Source organism: Physcomitrium patens, chromosome 5, assembly GCF_059467195.1.
Source record: "Physcomitrium patens ecotype Gransden chromosome 5, ASM5946719v1, whole genome shotgun sequence".
In the NCBI taxonomy this organism is placed as follows: domain Eukaryota; kingdom Viridiplantae; phylum Streptophyta; class Bryopsida; order Funariales; family Funariaceae; genus Physcomitrium; species Physcomitrium patens.
The window spans coordinates 5125983-5141540 of NC_143414.1; the positions used below are offsets into that span (position 1 = coordinate 5125983).

At 31.7% G+C, this 15558-nt stretch overlaps 1 protein-coding gene across 1 annotated transcript; it reads right to left on the reverse strand.

Moving 5' to 3' along the window:
- Positions 1-11691: 11691 nt before the first annotated feature.
- LOC112282681 (chlorophyll a-b binding protein, chloroplastic) lies at positions 11692-13232 on the reverse strand. Its single transcript, XM_024520634.3, has 2 exons — positions 13032-13232; positions 11692-12840 (listed from the first exon to the last, which is right to left on the reverse strand). The coding sequence occupies exons 1-2, from the start codon at positions 13169-13171 to the stop codon at positions 12189-12191; spliced, it is 792 nt and encodes a 263-aa protein (XP_024376402.1). The 5' UTR covers positions 13172-13232; the 3' UTR covers positions 11692-12188.
- Positions 13233-15558: the final 2326 nt, after the last annotated feature.

Below are 15558 nucleotides of genomic sequence, written 5' to 3' on the forward strand. Positions count from 1 at the left end.
TTTAGACCAAACCTAATTAAATCTTAAACCCTAATAAATCCTAAATCCTAAGTCAAATTCTAAACAAACCTTAAATAAAACTCTAAATCAAATCCTATTTAAAATTCTAAATTCTAAACCAAATCCTAAACCAAATCCTAAACCAAACCCTAAATCCTAATCCAAACTCTAATCCAATCCTAAATCCTAATACAAATCCTAAACCCTAAACCAAACCTTAAATCAAATCCTAATCCAAATCCTAAATCAAATTCTAACTAAATCTTAAACCCTAACTCAAACCCTAATCCAACCCTAAATCCTAACCAAATTATAAATCCTAATTCAAATCCTAATCCAAACTCTAAATCAAATCCTAATCAAATCCTAATCCAAACCCTAAATCAAACCCTAACCAAATTCTAAATCCTAATCCAAATCCTAGTCCAAATCCTAAATCAAATCCTAACCAAATCCTAATCAAATTCTAACCAAATCCTAATCTAAATCCTAAACTCTAAATCAAACCCTAAATTGAACCCTAGCCAAACCCTAATCCAAATCCTAGTAATTCCTATGACAGATTTAAACCTCAATATCTAATGAATAAACCATTGATCTCAATTTAAGATTTGCATACTTCTTAAAAATCAAGTTTAAAACAAGCACAAAAAAATTTGAATCATAATCCCAAAAAAATTCACCCGTAGATCTGCAACAAAACTCCCAAAATCACTCAAAACATAAACCCTATTTTATTTCATAAAACCCAAGTCATCCGAAACAAACCTCCACTTGCAAAGCTCTTTCAAAGTTATATCAACTCCAAATCATCCAAAATCAACGCCCATAGAAATCCTATCCAATCTTCTATCAATCCCCACTCTCCGATCTGCCAAAGAGTCCCAGAGTCGTCGTCGAGACTCGGTTTTGTGCCTCAGGGTCTGATTTCGACCCTGGTTCATAACCGGCCCTCTCTGGATATCAACTTTCGTCTTCTTGAGGTAATTTTTACTAATTTGCACTCCTAACTCCTTCCTACATATGTCTATATCCTTTATTTTTCTAATCTACCTTGTTTTGCCTTATTTATGGCCTTACGAAGTAAATAGAAGCATAATTTGTAAAAAGGCAGCATTTGCACCTTTAATTTTTCTACCCTTTTACTAATATCTATTTTTCCACGATAATTTGCTACAATATTTTTGAAGTGAGATCCTCAAAACATGATATATTTTTTCAACCATTCACCTACTAGTCATATTACATCACGACAACGTAAGGCTTTAATGGCTAAATATTAGTGGCCAACAATGTTTTTGGATGCACACCAATATGTTCGTCGTTGTGATATTTGTCAACGAATTGGTCGCCTAACTGGAACTTCTGCAATGCCATTGGTACCAATTTTGGCATAGGCACCATTCGAAAAATGGGATATTGACCTTGTAGGATCCATTGCACTTGCCTCTTGAAATAGACATAAACATTATATTCTGGTAGCCACTGATTATATCACCAAATAGGCGGAGGCCATGGCAACGAAAACTGATAATACCAATACCGTAGCAACATTTTTATATGAGAACATTATCTCTCATTTTGGTTGTCCAAAGGAATTGGTTAGTGATCGTGGAATACATTTTATTAATACAACAATTGAAGCATTAACAACGAAGTATGACATCAAGCATCGCAAAACTACACCTTATCATCCATAAGCCAATGGACAGACAAAAAAGACAAACGGTATCCTATGTAAGATCTTAATAAAGACTATTTTAGGAGTGGGAACTGATTGGGACACTAAATTTTTTGCAGCTTTATGGGCGTACCATATTATGTATAAAATAACTACCAATTCTACCACATTTCAATTTGTATACAATCAAGAAGCAATTCTACTAATTGGATTGGAGGTCCAAAGTTTACGAATTGCATTGGATCAACGTATAGAAGACAGAGAATCTCTTCAATATAGGTTAGTCTAATTGAAGAAATTGGATGAAGCTAGGGCGACGGCTCTTTTGATCATGGAAGCTACACAGCGCCGCTGAAAGAGTTATTATGACAGTAAGTTATAACCGAAATATTTTATGCCTTATGAACTTGTACTACTTTATGATAGCCGCTTTAACAACTTTCTCGGTAAATTTTAAGTACGATGGCATGGGCCATATCGAATGGTGGAAGGTTTCCGTAATAGTTCCGTTTAATTGGAAGATTTTCTGAGAACCCACTTCACAACATGCATTAATGGGAACCAATTACGTCTATATTATACGTAAATCTAAGACGAATATACTCAATGGAGGGAGGAAGTGTCCGTTATAATGATTATCGACAAGATTGGAAGGGTTGTGATAGTTAGGAAACGATTGATGGTTAGTTTTGGATACTGAAACTGACTAGTCAGGAAATTAGACATTCTTGATTAGACGTGAGATTAAGGTATATTGGATTAGATGTTCTAGATTTGGACCTCGAGTAAGCAGTTAGGAGTAGGACACTCATAGAAGGTTTCATTGTTACAAATTTCAGACATTGTGCTTTGAACTGCAAGCTTTATGACAGTAATCAACAATAGTGTTAGTGTGAGGAAGTATTGAGAGTTTCATTTTCACAATGTCAATGGAAAGAGCAAAGAGAGCACCAAAACGATCGAAAAGTCACCACAATGTGAGGTCTAAGTGTGATTTGGGATCACCGTCTCTTGTAGTTATCACCAACATGGAATCGATGAAGTTAGATATCTGTTGGTCATTGAAAAGGAAAAAAAGATTTTAGAAATGTATAATTATTTACATTTTTGCGAAGATCGAATAAACTACCACCAATTGATATAGAACGAGTGGCGGAATATATAAAAAATTATGATCCAGAGGATGGTTTGAGTGTGGTAAGAGGAGTCTTGATTGGGATAGATGAGAATATCTTACACAAGGTCTTGCATTTATCAACCAGTGAGCTTAAAATAGGAGGAGATGCATCAAATGACTTCAAGCCAGAAAGCTACTTGAAAGGAAGAATGTCATCTCTCGAGCGAAATCAAAGATGGAAGGTACAAGAGGTACTTACGCCTAAACTTATGGAATGGATGCAGTTTGTTCAAAAGTGGTTAGCATTGAATCAGCATACCACCTACATGATGAAGTGATTACTATTTTTTGCAATAGAAACACTGGAAGGCATGGTATTCAATTGAGTAGCTTATGTGGCCACAAGGAGACATGCAGAAATGGGAGCTAAGCGGAAGATGGGGAAGTTTGCTTCACTATTATGTTCCAATTATGTAAACTCAGTAATTGAGTATACATTGAAACAAGAATCTCAACCAGTAGTTCCAAGTTTACAAACGGAAACAATTAGTCTAGGGATAATGGTGTTTGAAGTGGGAGAATCCAACAAAGTGGCAGAACGAGAAGCAAGACTAATATCTACACCAGAGCGAGTTCCAATTCAACCAACAATAGAGATGACGATACCAATACCAGTTCTAAGGAAAAGCAACCAATTAGGATTTCAACGGAGTGTAACGAAAGAGTAGAATCTTAAGGAAGTTATATTGGATCAAATTTCCCAGCTGTAACTTATAGTAAGTAAGCTCGAAGATGAGGGTAGCTTAAAAAGGCAAGTGGAAGCGAGCAAGAAAATAATATTGGAGCAAAATTACAAAATCAGGAAACAAGAACAAGTCATCAAGGTAGAATCAGAATCCAAGATGCGAGTGAAGCGTGAATTGGATGAGAGAGTAGAAAACTGGTCAAAGAAAAAATAGAGGATTCAGCATATCTTGGAAAATCAAAAGCAAGAATTACTATAAACTCACAAATCGTATAGATTGGAATAGGAGAAGATAAACGCTTAGTTGATGATGGAATGAAAGAAGAAGGAGGCATTGGAGCTTGAAAAGAAATAATTGGGTGACCAATATCAAAACAAAATGGATGAACTACAGGAAGAAATTATTGTTTTGAAAGAAACAGTAACAAAATTAGAAAGTGATTTGGTCAGAATTGGTCAGTCACAGACATTTGCCTCAATGGGAGTAAGAATTGGAAAATTGGAGGAGAAATTGCAACAGCAGCAGCAACAACTAGAAGCTAAAGATGCTGGAATCCTCCAATTGGAAGCTCAAGTTCGAGAATTGGGAATATATAATGAAGATTTAATAGCTCAATTAAGAGTAGAGATTCAAGAAGAGTCAAAGGAAGAAGATATAGTATTGGAACATGACCAAATAGAGTCAATGCCAAAAATTGAAGAGATTGAACAATCCAATGAAAAAAAAAAAAAAAAAAAAAAAAAAAAAAAGATTTTTATTTATCAATATTGTGTTTGTGGGGACGCTGTATAGTTAAGAGTGGGGCTATGTAGAAGAAGTAGTTATTTTCAAAATGTAGATACCGAGTGTATAGTGTAAACATGGATAGATAATTGCTAAAAAGATGGTTCAATAGGTAGAATAGATGAATAGTCAGAAAAAATAGTTATCATCCATGGTATAGGAGTTGGTATCTCTAGGTAGTATAAGGAGGATGGGAGAGAGGAAGAAAATGCCATACTGGAATAGTACTGAGCCGGGAATAAGCTTGGTGCTATCTCTTCTTCTTAGTTTTCTTGTTTTTTTTGTGTTAGTGTTGATTCTAGTGAAAAGAATCAATTTAATATATCAATGTTTGATTTATAAAGTTATTTATGGATCAATGTTTATCAATTGTTATGAAAGATTGATGATGTATGGAAGTTTCTAGTCACAGTTTATCATAAGCTTATAAGTTCAATGGAGAGGAGTTGTAATCGAAGGAATTATCTCGATCAGATTTTGTGGATTGGAAGTTGTTCCTTCCAGGGTTTGGGTTATGTTCATGTGTTTGTGAATTACACGAGGTACTGAAATCGATGTCATGGTTGTTATCATATTGATATGAGAGAGTGGACAGTAGGAAGAAAAGTTAAGTGTTCTTCGGTATGGTAAGCATTCTGTAGTAGCGGTTAATTGAGTGACCCTAACAATTGGAGCTCATATACATGGTCCTTCCCTGTGTTCAAATTCCCCTATACGGGTTTATTCTGGGAGGTTTCTTCCGGAATAAGTAAAACGATAATCACAAATATAAACACCTTTTTTTTTTTAGATAAATTTTATTAGAATCTATTATTTACTTCTACCTTAAAATACCTATGATACTACTTTTCCCAATATATCTTTTTCTGTATTGTTTATGGTCCTACAAAGTAAATAGAAGTCTATTTTATAATTAGGCGATATCAGTATTTATTAATTTCTTGAATATTATTTATATTATTAAGGTAATTTTCTATTATATTTTAAAATTAGATATATATTATAATATATTATTTTTTTTTCTTTTATCTATTAGCTATGCTACAACACAACAATAATTAAGCTCATTCTTAAAGATCAATTAAGCAATCATATTACAATGTTGTAGATGAATTCCTACATTTTTTTTTCAAAAATATTTTGATAAACTTTATATTAGCTTAGAATGAAACTTGAAGTCTTTCTACCATCAACATTAATGTGGCATAAATAACAAAACATGACTCTTTCTTTGCAAAATACATGAAAGCTCTTACACTTGCCAATAAGAGTTTGGTTGTTTTAGACTTATGACTTTTTACTTAGATAAAAAAAAAAAAAAAAAAAAAAAGTCTAGATTATACTAAGAATAAATCAAGGTTATAAAAAATTCAATCTATTTAAAGATATTACTTCATTAGCTATGATAAACCTAAAATAATTAGATTAAAAGAAGATCTAATGACATTAAATATGACTAAGCTATTATGACTATTTATTGCTACATCTATAGAAATGGTTTCATGGATAATAATTTTGAAAGACAATAAATGACCTTCTAAGACTTCAACATACATGAAGTATAATATGCTTTCTAGCATGAAAATGCACCAAGCACTTGGCTAAGGAAGATAAATTGGAAATTCCAACAACAAAGGTCCTAAAAAAATTTGATAGAATCCTAAATAAATCCTAATTAAACTTTAGCAATTCTAATAAAATCTTAATAAAATCTTAAGAAAATTTAAATGTTTTTAAAAAAAAAACTTTGAAAAATTATAAAAAAAATCTTAAAGAAATATTTTTAAAATTCTAAATAAATACTAAAACTAAAAAAAAAACTTTACTAGATCCTAGTAATCCTAACCAAATCCTAATTTAGTCTTGAAAAAATCCTAATAAAATCCTAATAAATACTTTTAAAAATCCTAAAAAAAGTTTTAGTAAATTTTAACCAAAATCTTATATAGCTTCCAAAAAATCCAATTGAAATCCTAATAAAACCATAAATAAATTCTAAATAAGTTCTAATTTAATCTTAGTCAAATTTCAATAGTTATTTTATATCTCTTATAACTAAAAATTGAATTATTGACTTTGACTACAAAAAATCTCACATATCAATAATTAAGCATATAAAGCATAAAAAAAAATCAAACATACCTATAATAAAATAAAATAAATAAAAAAAAAAAACTCCTAATAATTTTGGATGTCAATAATTGTTTTTTTTCCAACCTAATTGTTAATTTTTTAACATTGATTATTATTTTGTGAACTAATTGATTAATCTCTAAACTAACAAAAATATAGATATCTAAGATCATTATGCTTTCACAAAATTTTTCTTCAATTGAATCAATGGATTTTTTAAGATAACAAAAAATCTTATTAATCCTAAAATTTAAATATTTGAGATCCAAATCCAATCAAATTTCTAAATTCATTGATATAATCGTTTTATTTATTTCTAATATTTTAAAAATATTAAAAAATATATATTTTAAAATCTAAAATAATTCACTTATAAATTTTTCACAATAGTTAAAATATTTGCAAATATGTAAGTTCTTATTATTTCACAAAATCCAAAATCACTGAAAACATCTTCTTTTTTAAAAGCTTTTTGCAACTTAATATCCATTAAAATTACTTAATATCAATACTTCATCTACCTTCTTAATGTATATTCTCTAATTTCATTCTTTGATAAGCAAAAGAATTCCAAAATTACTATAGGTGCACAATTTTGTGCCTCATGGTTTGATTTTGACTCTTATTCACAATTGATCTTCTCTCAAAATAAGTTCAAGGTTTTTGAGAGTGATTTTAATTAAAAATTATTCTTAATTCCCTTCTAAAAACTTCTTGTAATAATTTTTTTTTAATCTATTTTATTTTACCTTATTGATGGCCAAAAAACTAGAAAGAAGTCTTAATAATAAAACATAATATTAACACTAAATATTTTTACTACCTCCATATCTTTTCTATTATATTTTTATTATATTTTTTTAATTTATCTCTTCTATAATATAAACCTATATTATTCTCTTTTACCTTATAATCATGTTATTATATTACAACATGTTTAATTTTCTTTACTATAGGTATTTCATATTTTTTAATAAAGTCTTTCAATATAAAATAAGTTGAGGCTTCTAAATCTAATATGTCAAAGGCTTTATAATTATTTGGTATTAAATATTAATCTATTTTATAATAAGCTAAGAAATCTAAAAAAAAAAAAACTTTATAATGTATTACATAAGATTCTAATTTCATGTCCATATTATAACTTAATAAACTTATTTTCTAAGACATTGTCATCTTTAGCAATCATACTCCTCATTTTGTGATTGTGTTACTTTGTTGGACGATTTTGAGTAATGTACTTAGATTCTCCACAATATAAGCACAATCATTTTTAATAACATCAAGACTTTTTTTGCTCAATAAGAGGTTTAAAATATATTGTATCAATTTTCATAGGTTATGCCTTCAACAAATAAGCTTCTGAAAATTTAGAAATTATTCTCATAACTTAATTTGTTCTTTTCCATTAAAATCTTTGTTCTTAGAGTCTTTCAAAAAGTTGATTTTTTCATACAATGGCTTAACCAATAATTTATATTGATAATTCTACTTGTAATATTATTAATAATAAATCTATGAAATTATCTTTTAATCCATATTGAAATTGATTGATAAAAGCTTTAATATTCTAATCCACGTTTCAAGTAAGGTTTTGAATTTTAGCAATACATATAGTAGTTGATTTTAATCCTTTTTGTAAAGATAAGAGTTTTATTTTTGCTATATTTTTTCGATTTCTTTCTCAAAATATAATTGTAAACAATTCCAAGAATAAATTTAGATCATATATGAGTTTTAAATCTTTTTCCATTAAGGATAAAAATTAAAAAAATAACACTTTTAGATATGAATGTACCTATGAATCCAACTTGAATAAATCCATCAAGACATTGAGAAGAATATAATCTTAAATAGAACTAGACTTATTATAGGAATCCTCAAAAATTTGAGCTTATTCCATCAAACTTTTTTGAGATACTAATATTTATCTTCCTAAAACTTGTAGTAGCAAGACTTCTTGGATTTAATTGTGAGGTTGATCTACTTATATTTCTTAACTACACAACTTCATGATATAGATATTAGATTTTATTATTAATTTCTTCTCCAAACTTAGAAATAATACCTCCATGATTGTCGACTATAATACAAAAAAATATTATTCTAAGAGTATTGACAAGCTTGTGAAGATTTGCAGTAGTTGCAAATCTATTCTCACTTTTGTCAAGTGTAGCATCCATAAATTTATCTTCCATCTTTATAACAAACAATTTTAACAAATCCATAAGTCAAGTTAGAAAAGGTTAATCCACAACCTTTGGTATCAAATACAAATATTGGTTTAAAGATAGATAATCTACAACCTTTAAAACACAACAAAAAAAAATAGAATAATTCACTCACTTCAAAAACAAAACATGAATAATAAATAAATACTCTTGTCAAATTATCAAGGATATGAATTATAATCAACCAAAGAATCAATGCACTCTTGTATCACTAGAAAAGAGTAGATATTCACTGAAACTATAATACTAAAACTATAATGGCTATTATCAAAGACAAGAAGACTAAAGACTCTTGAAATAAGACTAAAAACAAGAAAGGTATTGATAAGAATGAAAAAGGCTTTATTTTTACTACTATATATAATATCTAATTGAAAGCTTTGTGGTAATATTCTATAAGACTTCCAACACTTGTCTAATTTGAAAGACACATGTCTAAGTTGTAAGACAAGTTTTACATATGCGCCACATGACAAACCTCTACTAATAGCCAACATGATTAATACATGGCCAACTTGTTTGCTATGTTTTTAACCTATTAATCACCTATAGACATGTATAAAGTCAAATGTGCATCTATATAACTTCTAAAAAGCTTATTCACAAGATATTATCAAATTTACTTACTTCTACTTAATTTTACATAATTCATTTAAATTTAGGTAAATATGTATGTTTCTAACAATACATAGACCACTAATGTCTTACCTCAAGAGCTAGAGTCTATGGCACAAGATTGAAGATTTCATACAAGTAATAATATACCATTAAAAGATACATATAAAGATTAGTTGAAGTAATATAAGGTTTTAGAGTCAATACTAAGACCATCATGTAAAACCAATATTGAAATACAATAAAATCCTATAATTTTTATGTTCATTAAATTAGGCTTAATGTATGCATGATGATTGCTTAATAGCTAGAAGTTTCATTATCAATAAAAAAAAAAAAAAACCTTAAGATATGAATTGATATTATAAAGTGCTAAAGGTGTAAGGTTAGAATAGCAACTCGTGCAAAAACTATCCAAAGACTAAGTGATGGCAAGGCAATTGAGATTGATGTCTGTATAGTTCATAAGATTCTACCAAATGCATTAATTGAGATCAATGTTATTTAGCTATGGTCGTTTGGATTCTCTTTTTTAAAATAAAAAATTTCAAATGATTGCCATGCAAAAGCACAATCAATAGTCCGTTGGCTTAGTTAATTCAAATTCTAGTTGTTTTTACCACTTTTAGCTAATTTTAATATTAATCTCATCTAATTGACATGGAAATGGTGCTAAAAACATTAGATTTAGTTATATGACTTCTTGAGATCACTAATAGGTAGCTAATCAATCTAACTAATAAGTAGTAGTAAGTTAGAAAGATAGCCTCAAAAGCCAATTTTGAAAGTGATTTGAAAGGTTTGTTTTGTCAAATAGAAGAATCATTATCTTTAAATATAATAATTGGGTATTATTTATTTGAGATGTGTTATTGCTTTAGAAAAATAATATTTGAATCTTATTAGTAAAATATAATATTTTTATTTTTATTTTTATCTTTTTCCTTCTAAATAGAGACAAGAAAATGTAGCATTGAACAAAAGAGGTTAAAAAAACATCAAATAATCTTTGTTGCAATTATCAATAGAACAAAGAAATACAAAGATTAGTAATGCAATCAATTAAAAATTATTGTAGGATCAACCTAGAAGTAACAATGTAAGGAAAATGTAGTGATACACAAAAAAGAACTATAATGTATATCACATAAGAAGAGTGACACATCAACTAAGAAAGCTAAATAAAAACTATGAAACATTTTAAACTATACGTTTTTTCTAGTTTGTAAGTGTATGCCAAATTTAAATCTTAAGATCTTTTGTTAATGTCTAATTGGATGATTCAAAACTAATCTTATTCCTTTCTACATTATACTTGCAAATCTTATAACTTGTAAGTGTAGTCTACAAATTATAACATGTGAGGCAACTGGTTTTTAGGTTTTGAGGTTGTACTAAAAGTTAGCTATAAAATTGCAAAACAAATTTAGATTGTTTTTTAGTAGTGTGCTTAAACATTTCTTGTTATCTTTCTTTATAGTTGCAATGATTGAAATTTTTATTTTCAGTTCACCTTTGTAAGAAGAAATCTTACTGCAATTTAACATTTCATGCATTAAAAATACTAAATTTTGAAATTTATATATATATATATATATATACATATACATAAAATCTAATTTGAAAAAAAATAAAATATGATTCTTTTTAGAACATAGCAAGATTGTTATTTTTTAATTATAAGATTTGTGGTCTGTTACAACTCAATAATGTGTAGACATTTAATATAATTTGCTTAGAATTTTCGAACATTTACATTAGACATTACTTTTAATTTGGTTAGACAATATGTTTTGTACAACAGCAGATCGAATTAAAAGCATAAACGGTGTTACTGCCTGTTGATGTACGATCGTCAGTTTGAAGAGTATCAACGGAGAATGCCCGCTACAATGTAGTAAACAAGCTTCTAAAGTAGGTCGTTCAATTGTCATTTAAGAACAATGTGTCATATTTGGCATACTTCTTACACTTCCGCTTTACACATAATCACCTCTACGTGCTTTTCCTATTTCGGGTATATTCATAACATATAACCATAAACAAAAAGATTTTTTCAAAAATTGTATAGAGTAACTGAACAGTTGGCCGTTAGTTCATTTCAGCAACACCCTTTCAACGGCACACCGGTGAACTGCCACATCAGTGTTCATGACGAAGAATACTCTTCCCTTACTCAAAACCGTGAATATTGCAAGACTACAGAGATTCTCCTCCTTGAATTGAATCATATTAACTTCTACATTCAAGTGCCGCTCGATTTCAATTCTTCCGCTCACACGTTTTCAAAAAGGATAGTAAACATAATGAGCGATAATTCATACAAGGATTGAACATGACAAATCGAGTAATTCTCAGAACCAGGTGCACAACCAGCGCGAAAACTCCGACAACGGACACATTAATTTCTTTCCTCAAAACCGTGAATAGAGAAAATCTGTCTGCTCACAGTCCCTCTTCACATAAAAACTTGACACTCATTTTCACCTTCAACCAACACAATCCCTGCTCGTTCGCTAGGAACAGAAGTTGCTGCAAACCCGCTGTAAGTCGGATTGCATTCATGTATCCGACTGCAAGACAGACTCTTCCGCATTCTACCATCTGCTACTGGCCTTGACACTGTGTCGAAGCAAGGTGACGCACGGAGTAAACACAACCGTTCGTCATCACATGTTCCGAACACCAACGTTGCGACATTTCAGGGATCAGCGTCTCCCGTGGCACACCAAAACACGTTCATTCTTGTGTAATCATCCTTTACTGAACCAGCGTGGCTGGAAACACCCAACCGCCAATAATTTGCAACACTTACTCCTCTATGGTACAGAATGCAAGGCGATCTTGCGCCTCAGCCGTCATCTCTTCGACGGATCATACATCTAGTTGCCGGGAACGAAGTTGGTGGCGTATGCCCATGCGTTGTTCGCAACGGGGTCAGCCAGGTGGTCGTTCAGGTTCTCCAGGGGTCCCTTGCCGGTGACGATAGCCTGGACGAAGAACCCGAACATTGAGAACATTGCCAATCGCCCGTTCTTGATTTCCTTCACCTTCAACTCGGCGAAGGTGTCGGGGTCGTCGGCCAAGCCCAAGGGGTCGAATGAACCTCCTGGGTAGATGGGGTCCGTCACCTCACCCAAGGGACCACCGGCGACGCGGTAACCCTCCACGGCTCCCATCAGGATCACCTGGCATGCCCAGATGGCCAAAATGCTCTGTGCGTGCACAAGGCTGGGGTTGCCGAGGTAGTCCAAACCTCCCTCGCTGAAGATCTGGGCGCCAGCCTTGAACCACACGGCCTCTCCGAACTTCACACCGCTCTTGGCCAGGAGCTCAGGGGTCAAGCACCCCAAGGCTCCGAGCATGGCCCACCGGGCGTGGATGACCTCCAGCTCGCGGTTGCGGGCGAACGTCTCGGGGTCGGAGGACAATCCAGCGGTATCCCAGCCGTAGTCACCAGCGAACTCACCATTCAGGTACGAGGGGGTCTCGCCGGAGAATGGGCCCAGAAACTTGGGTCGGTCAGCGCCATACCTACACCAATCAGTCACATCGCCGACTGAGTAATCAAGCATCGCAACCTCTGTTTGCACAAACCACTCGCATGTCCCCGAACAAACATAACACCAACCAGCACCCTTGACACACTCTCCATAAACCCGGCATTGTGTCATCAGCACTCGCATAACACCCATCTACCAGACTCACAAAAACGCGAAGCTCACCAGATGCTGTCAGACCCAGCGGACTTGCGCATGGTGACGCGGGCCTCATTGGCACCCACCCTGCGGGACAGCTCGTTCACGGGCTTGAGCAAGCTCTGCCCAGCCAAGGCGGTAGAAGCGCAGGCGGTAGCGGCAGCCATGGCTGAAACACACAATGCACAGCGAAGCTATCACGAGATTGACACACCGGAAGTGCAAGCCGCTGCGAGTCAATAACTACAGTTGGAGGCGGGAGGGGCAATTATAGCACAGATGGAGGGGCAGGACACAGCAGGATAAAAGGGCAGCAGGAGCACTTATCGGATAAGACGATATCGGAACCCGGATGAGCGGAGGTTCATGTCGTCAACTTATTAGCTCGATGCGGTCCGGGCCATCTCCGACCAGGGAATTGGATTCCGCCCGAGGCACGCTCTTCCACGTGACGCTCGCCATCTAATTGCGTGGTGGGTTGCACCGCTCTTGCTTCGCCGCTAGACTCCGTTTACCGGCGGTCTTGAGTGCGCTACTCGTTTTCCGAGCCAATCTTTCATTTTATTTAAGTTATGTATGTTGTTCATTTGTATTCTTATACGCTAGCACCTCTTCTGTTTGCCAGTGTGTTCCACAGATTTAGATGATCATGTCGCTAGTGCATGGTCTGTATAAGCAATAGCATGTGGTTTTGATTCTTGCAATTTTCGCTTGTTTCTATAAGCGTGACGTGAACTTCAATGGGTAAAGGAATCATTAGGTGGACACCTCGTCTTACTGTATGGACATTCTTCTTTTGTTGTTTGGACACCTCTCATGCCACGCACTCCTTCATATTCACAACAGATCTCTTACTTGCACTAAAAAGTTTTAGGGTATGTGTATAGTAAAAGATTTTTTATGTAAATTTAATTAGCTTTTTAAATCAAATTAAAGAAGTGTATAAAATCTATTATGAAATTGATTAAAATTTGATCAACAAAATAAAATAAATAGACAAATAAGGAGAAGATGAAATGAATTGCAATGAGCCATTACACACAATTCTTTTACTGTGTACTTATCCTAAACACTTTCAATGTAAAGAAGAGCTTTATTGTTTATGTGGGGGAGATGTGTGACACAAAGAGGTGTCCATGCAATAGAATGGGGTGTACACCTAACAATTCCCTTGATTTATGTTGAAGATATTACATATCAATTATATATATAGTATTGTTGTTGGTAGAATATACAAGGAAATTGAAATCAAAATTAGTGCCCAAAATTCTCTATATGTTTTTGGAATGGACGTATGTACAAGCATATGTTAGTTCTTTTAAAGTTTTCATATCTATGGTGAGGATGAAATATGCCATTGTATATGTCAATGAGGTAGAAAAATGCATCTTATGGCAATATATTTACTAAGTGAGTTTTTTTTTTTTATGAAAAAATAAGAAATAAGAAAAACACATATTGTGTTGGTATTTGTATATATTTTGTTTGTTGAAAATTTATTCATATAGTTTTGATTTTTTTACTATTATTATTTTTAAAATTTTGAAATATTATATATAAAAATAATAACAATATTTTTTTAAAATTACATTATAATTAAACTATATATTAATTTATGTATCAGTAATAGTCATAAAGTTATATCTAAATATGGATATTATTAAAAGGATTTTTTAATTTTTTGTATTTTTATTTTTTTTGTATGTACTTTGTTTGTTTTTTTATTAAATTTTTGTATTTATTTATAATTAGATTTAAAAAAATTGTACATAAATACATATCTAATAAAAAAACTTGTACTTAAATACATATCTATAAGAAAAATTTAATTTTTATGTTTTGGGGTAAAGTAATAATATTATATTAAGTGCATTGTAGAGAACAAAACCAATTTGAAGCATCTTGTGGTGGCATTGACAAAAATGAATTATTTTGGAAGTATTAAAGAAATTTTTGACAAGAATTTTAAGTAATAATTATGTATAATTAAATATAAAAGATAATTAAAATTATTATGACCTAGGATAATCTACGAGCTAATGGAATTTTATTTTAGTTTATATTTGGCAACCATTTAAAATCCATGCTTATATGAGTACTTGAAGTTCTTGTGATTTGTATAAATAACTACTTGATTGAAAGTGTCTTTTAGATGTTGATGTAATTCTTGAAATGAATCTATAATTACAAAAAGTTCTTTGTTAAGGATCTCATAATTAATCTTCATTGCTAAAACCTTTTTTGAATGAAAAGATATATGATGAAGTTTGTTACTTGCTCCCATACATAATAATATTATACCAAAGGTAAATTTTGATATACCTATTTTTATTAAAAAAAAATACTTTAAAAAAATCCACATGATGTAAGATTGATGTCAAAGTAAAAACTGTCTTTAGAGCTTTAAATACTACTTTAATTTCTTTATTCTACTACAAGTCAAATTCATAAGTAGAGCTACAACTTGAGAAAACTTTTTGATAAAGATTTAGTAATATTTTGTAAATTATAAAAGATATTTAACATCTTTTATTTTTCTAGGAACCTTCTAATC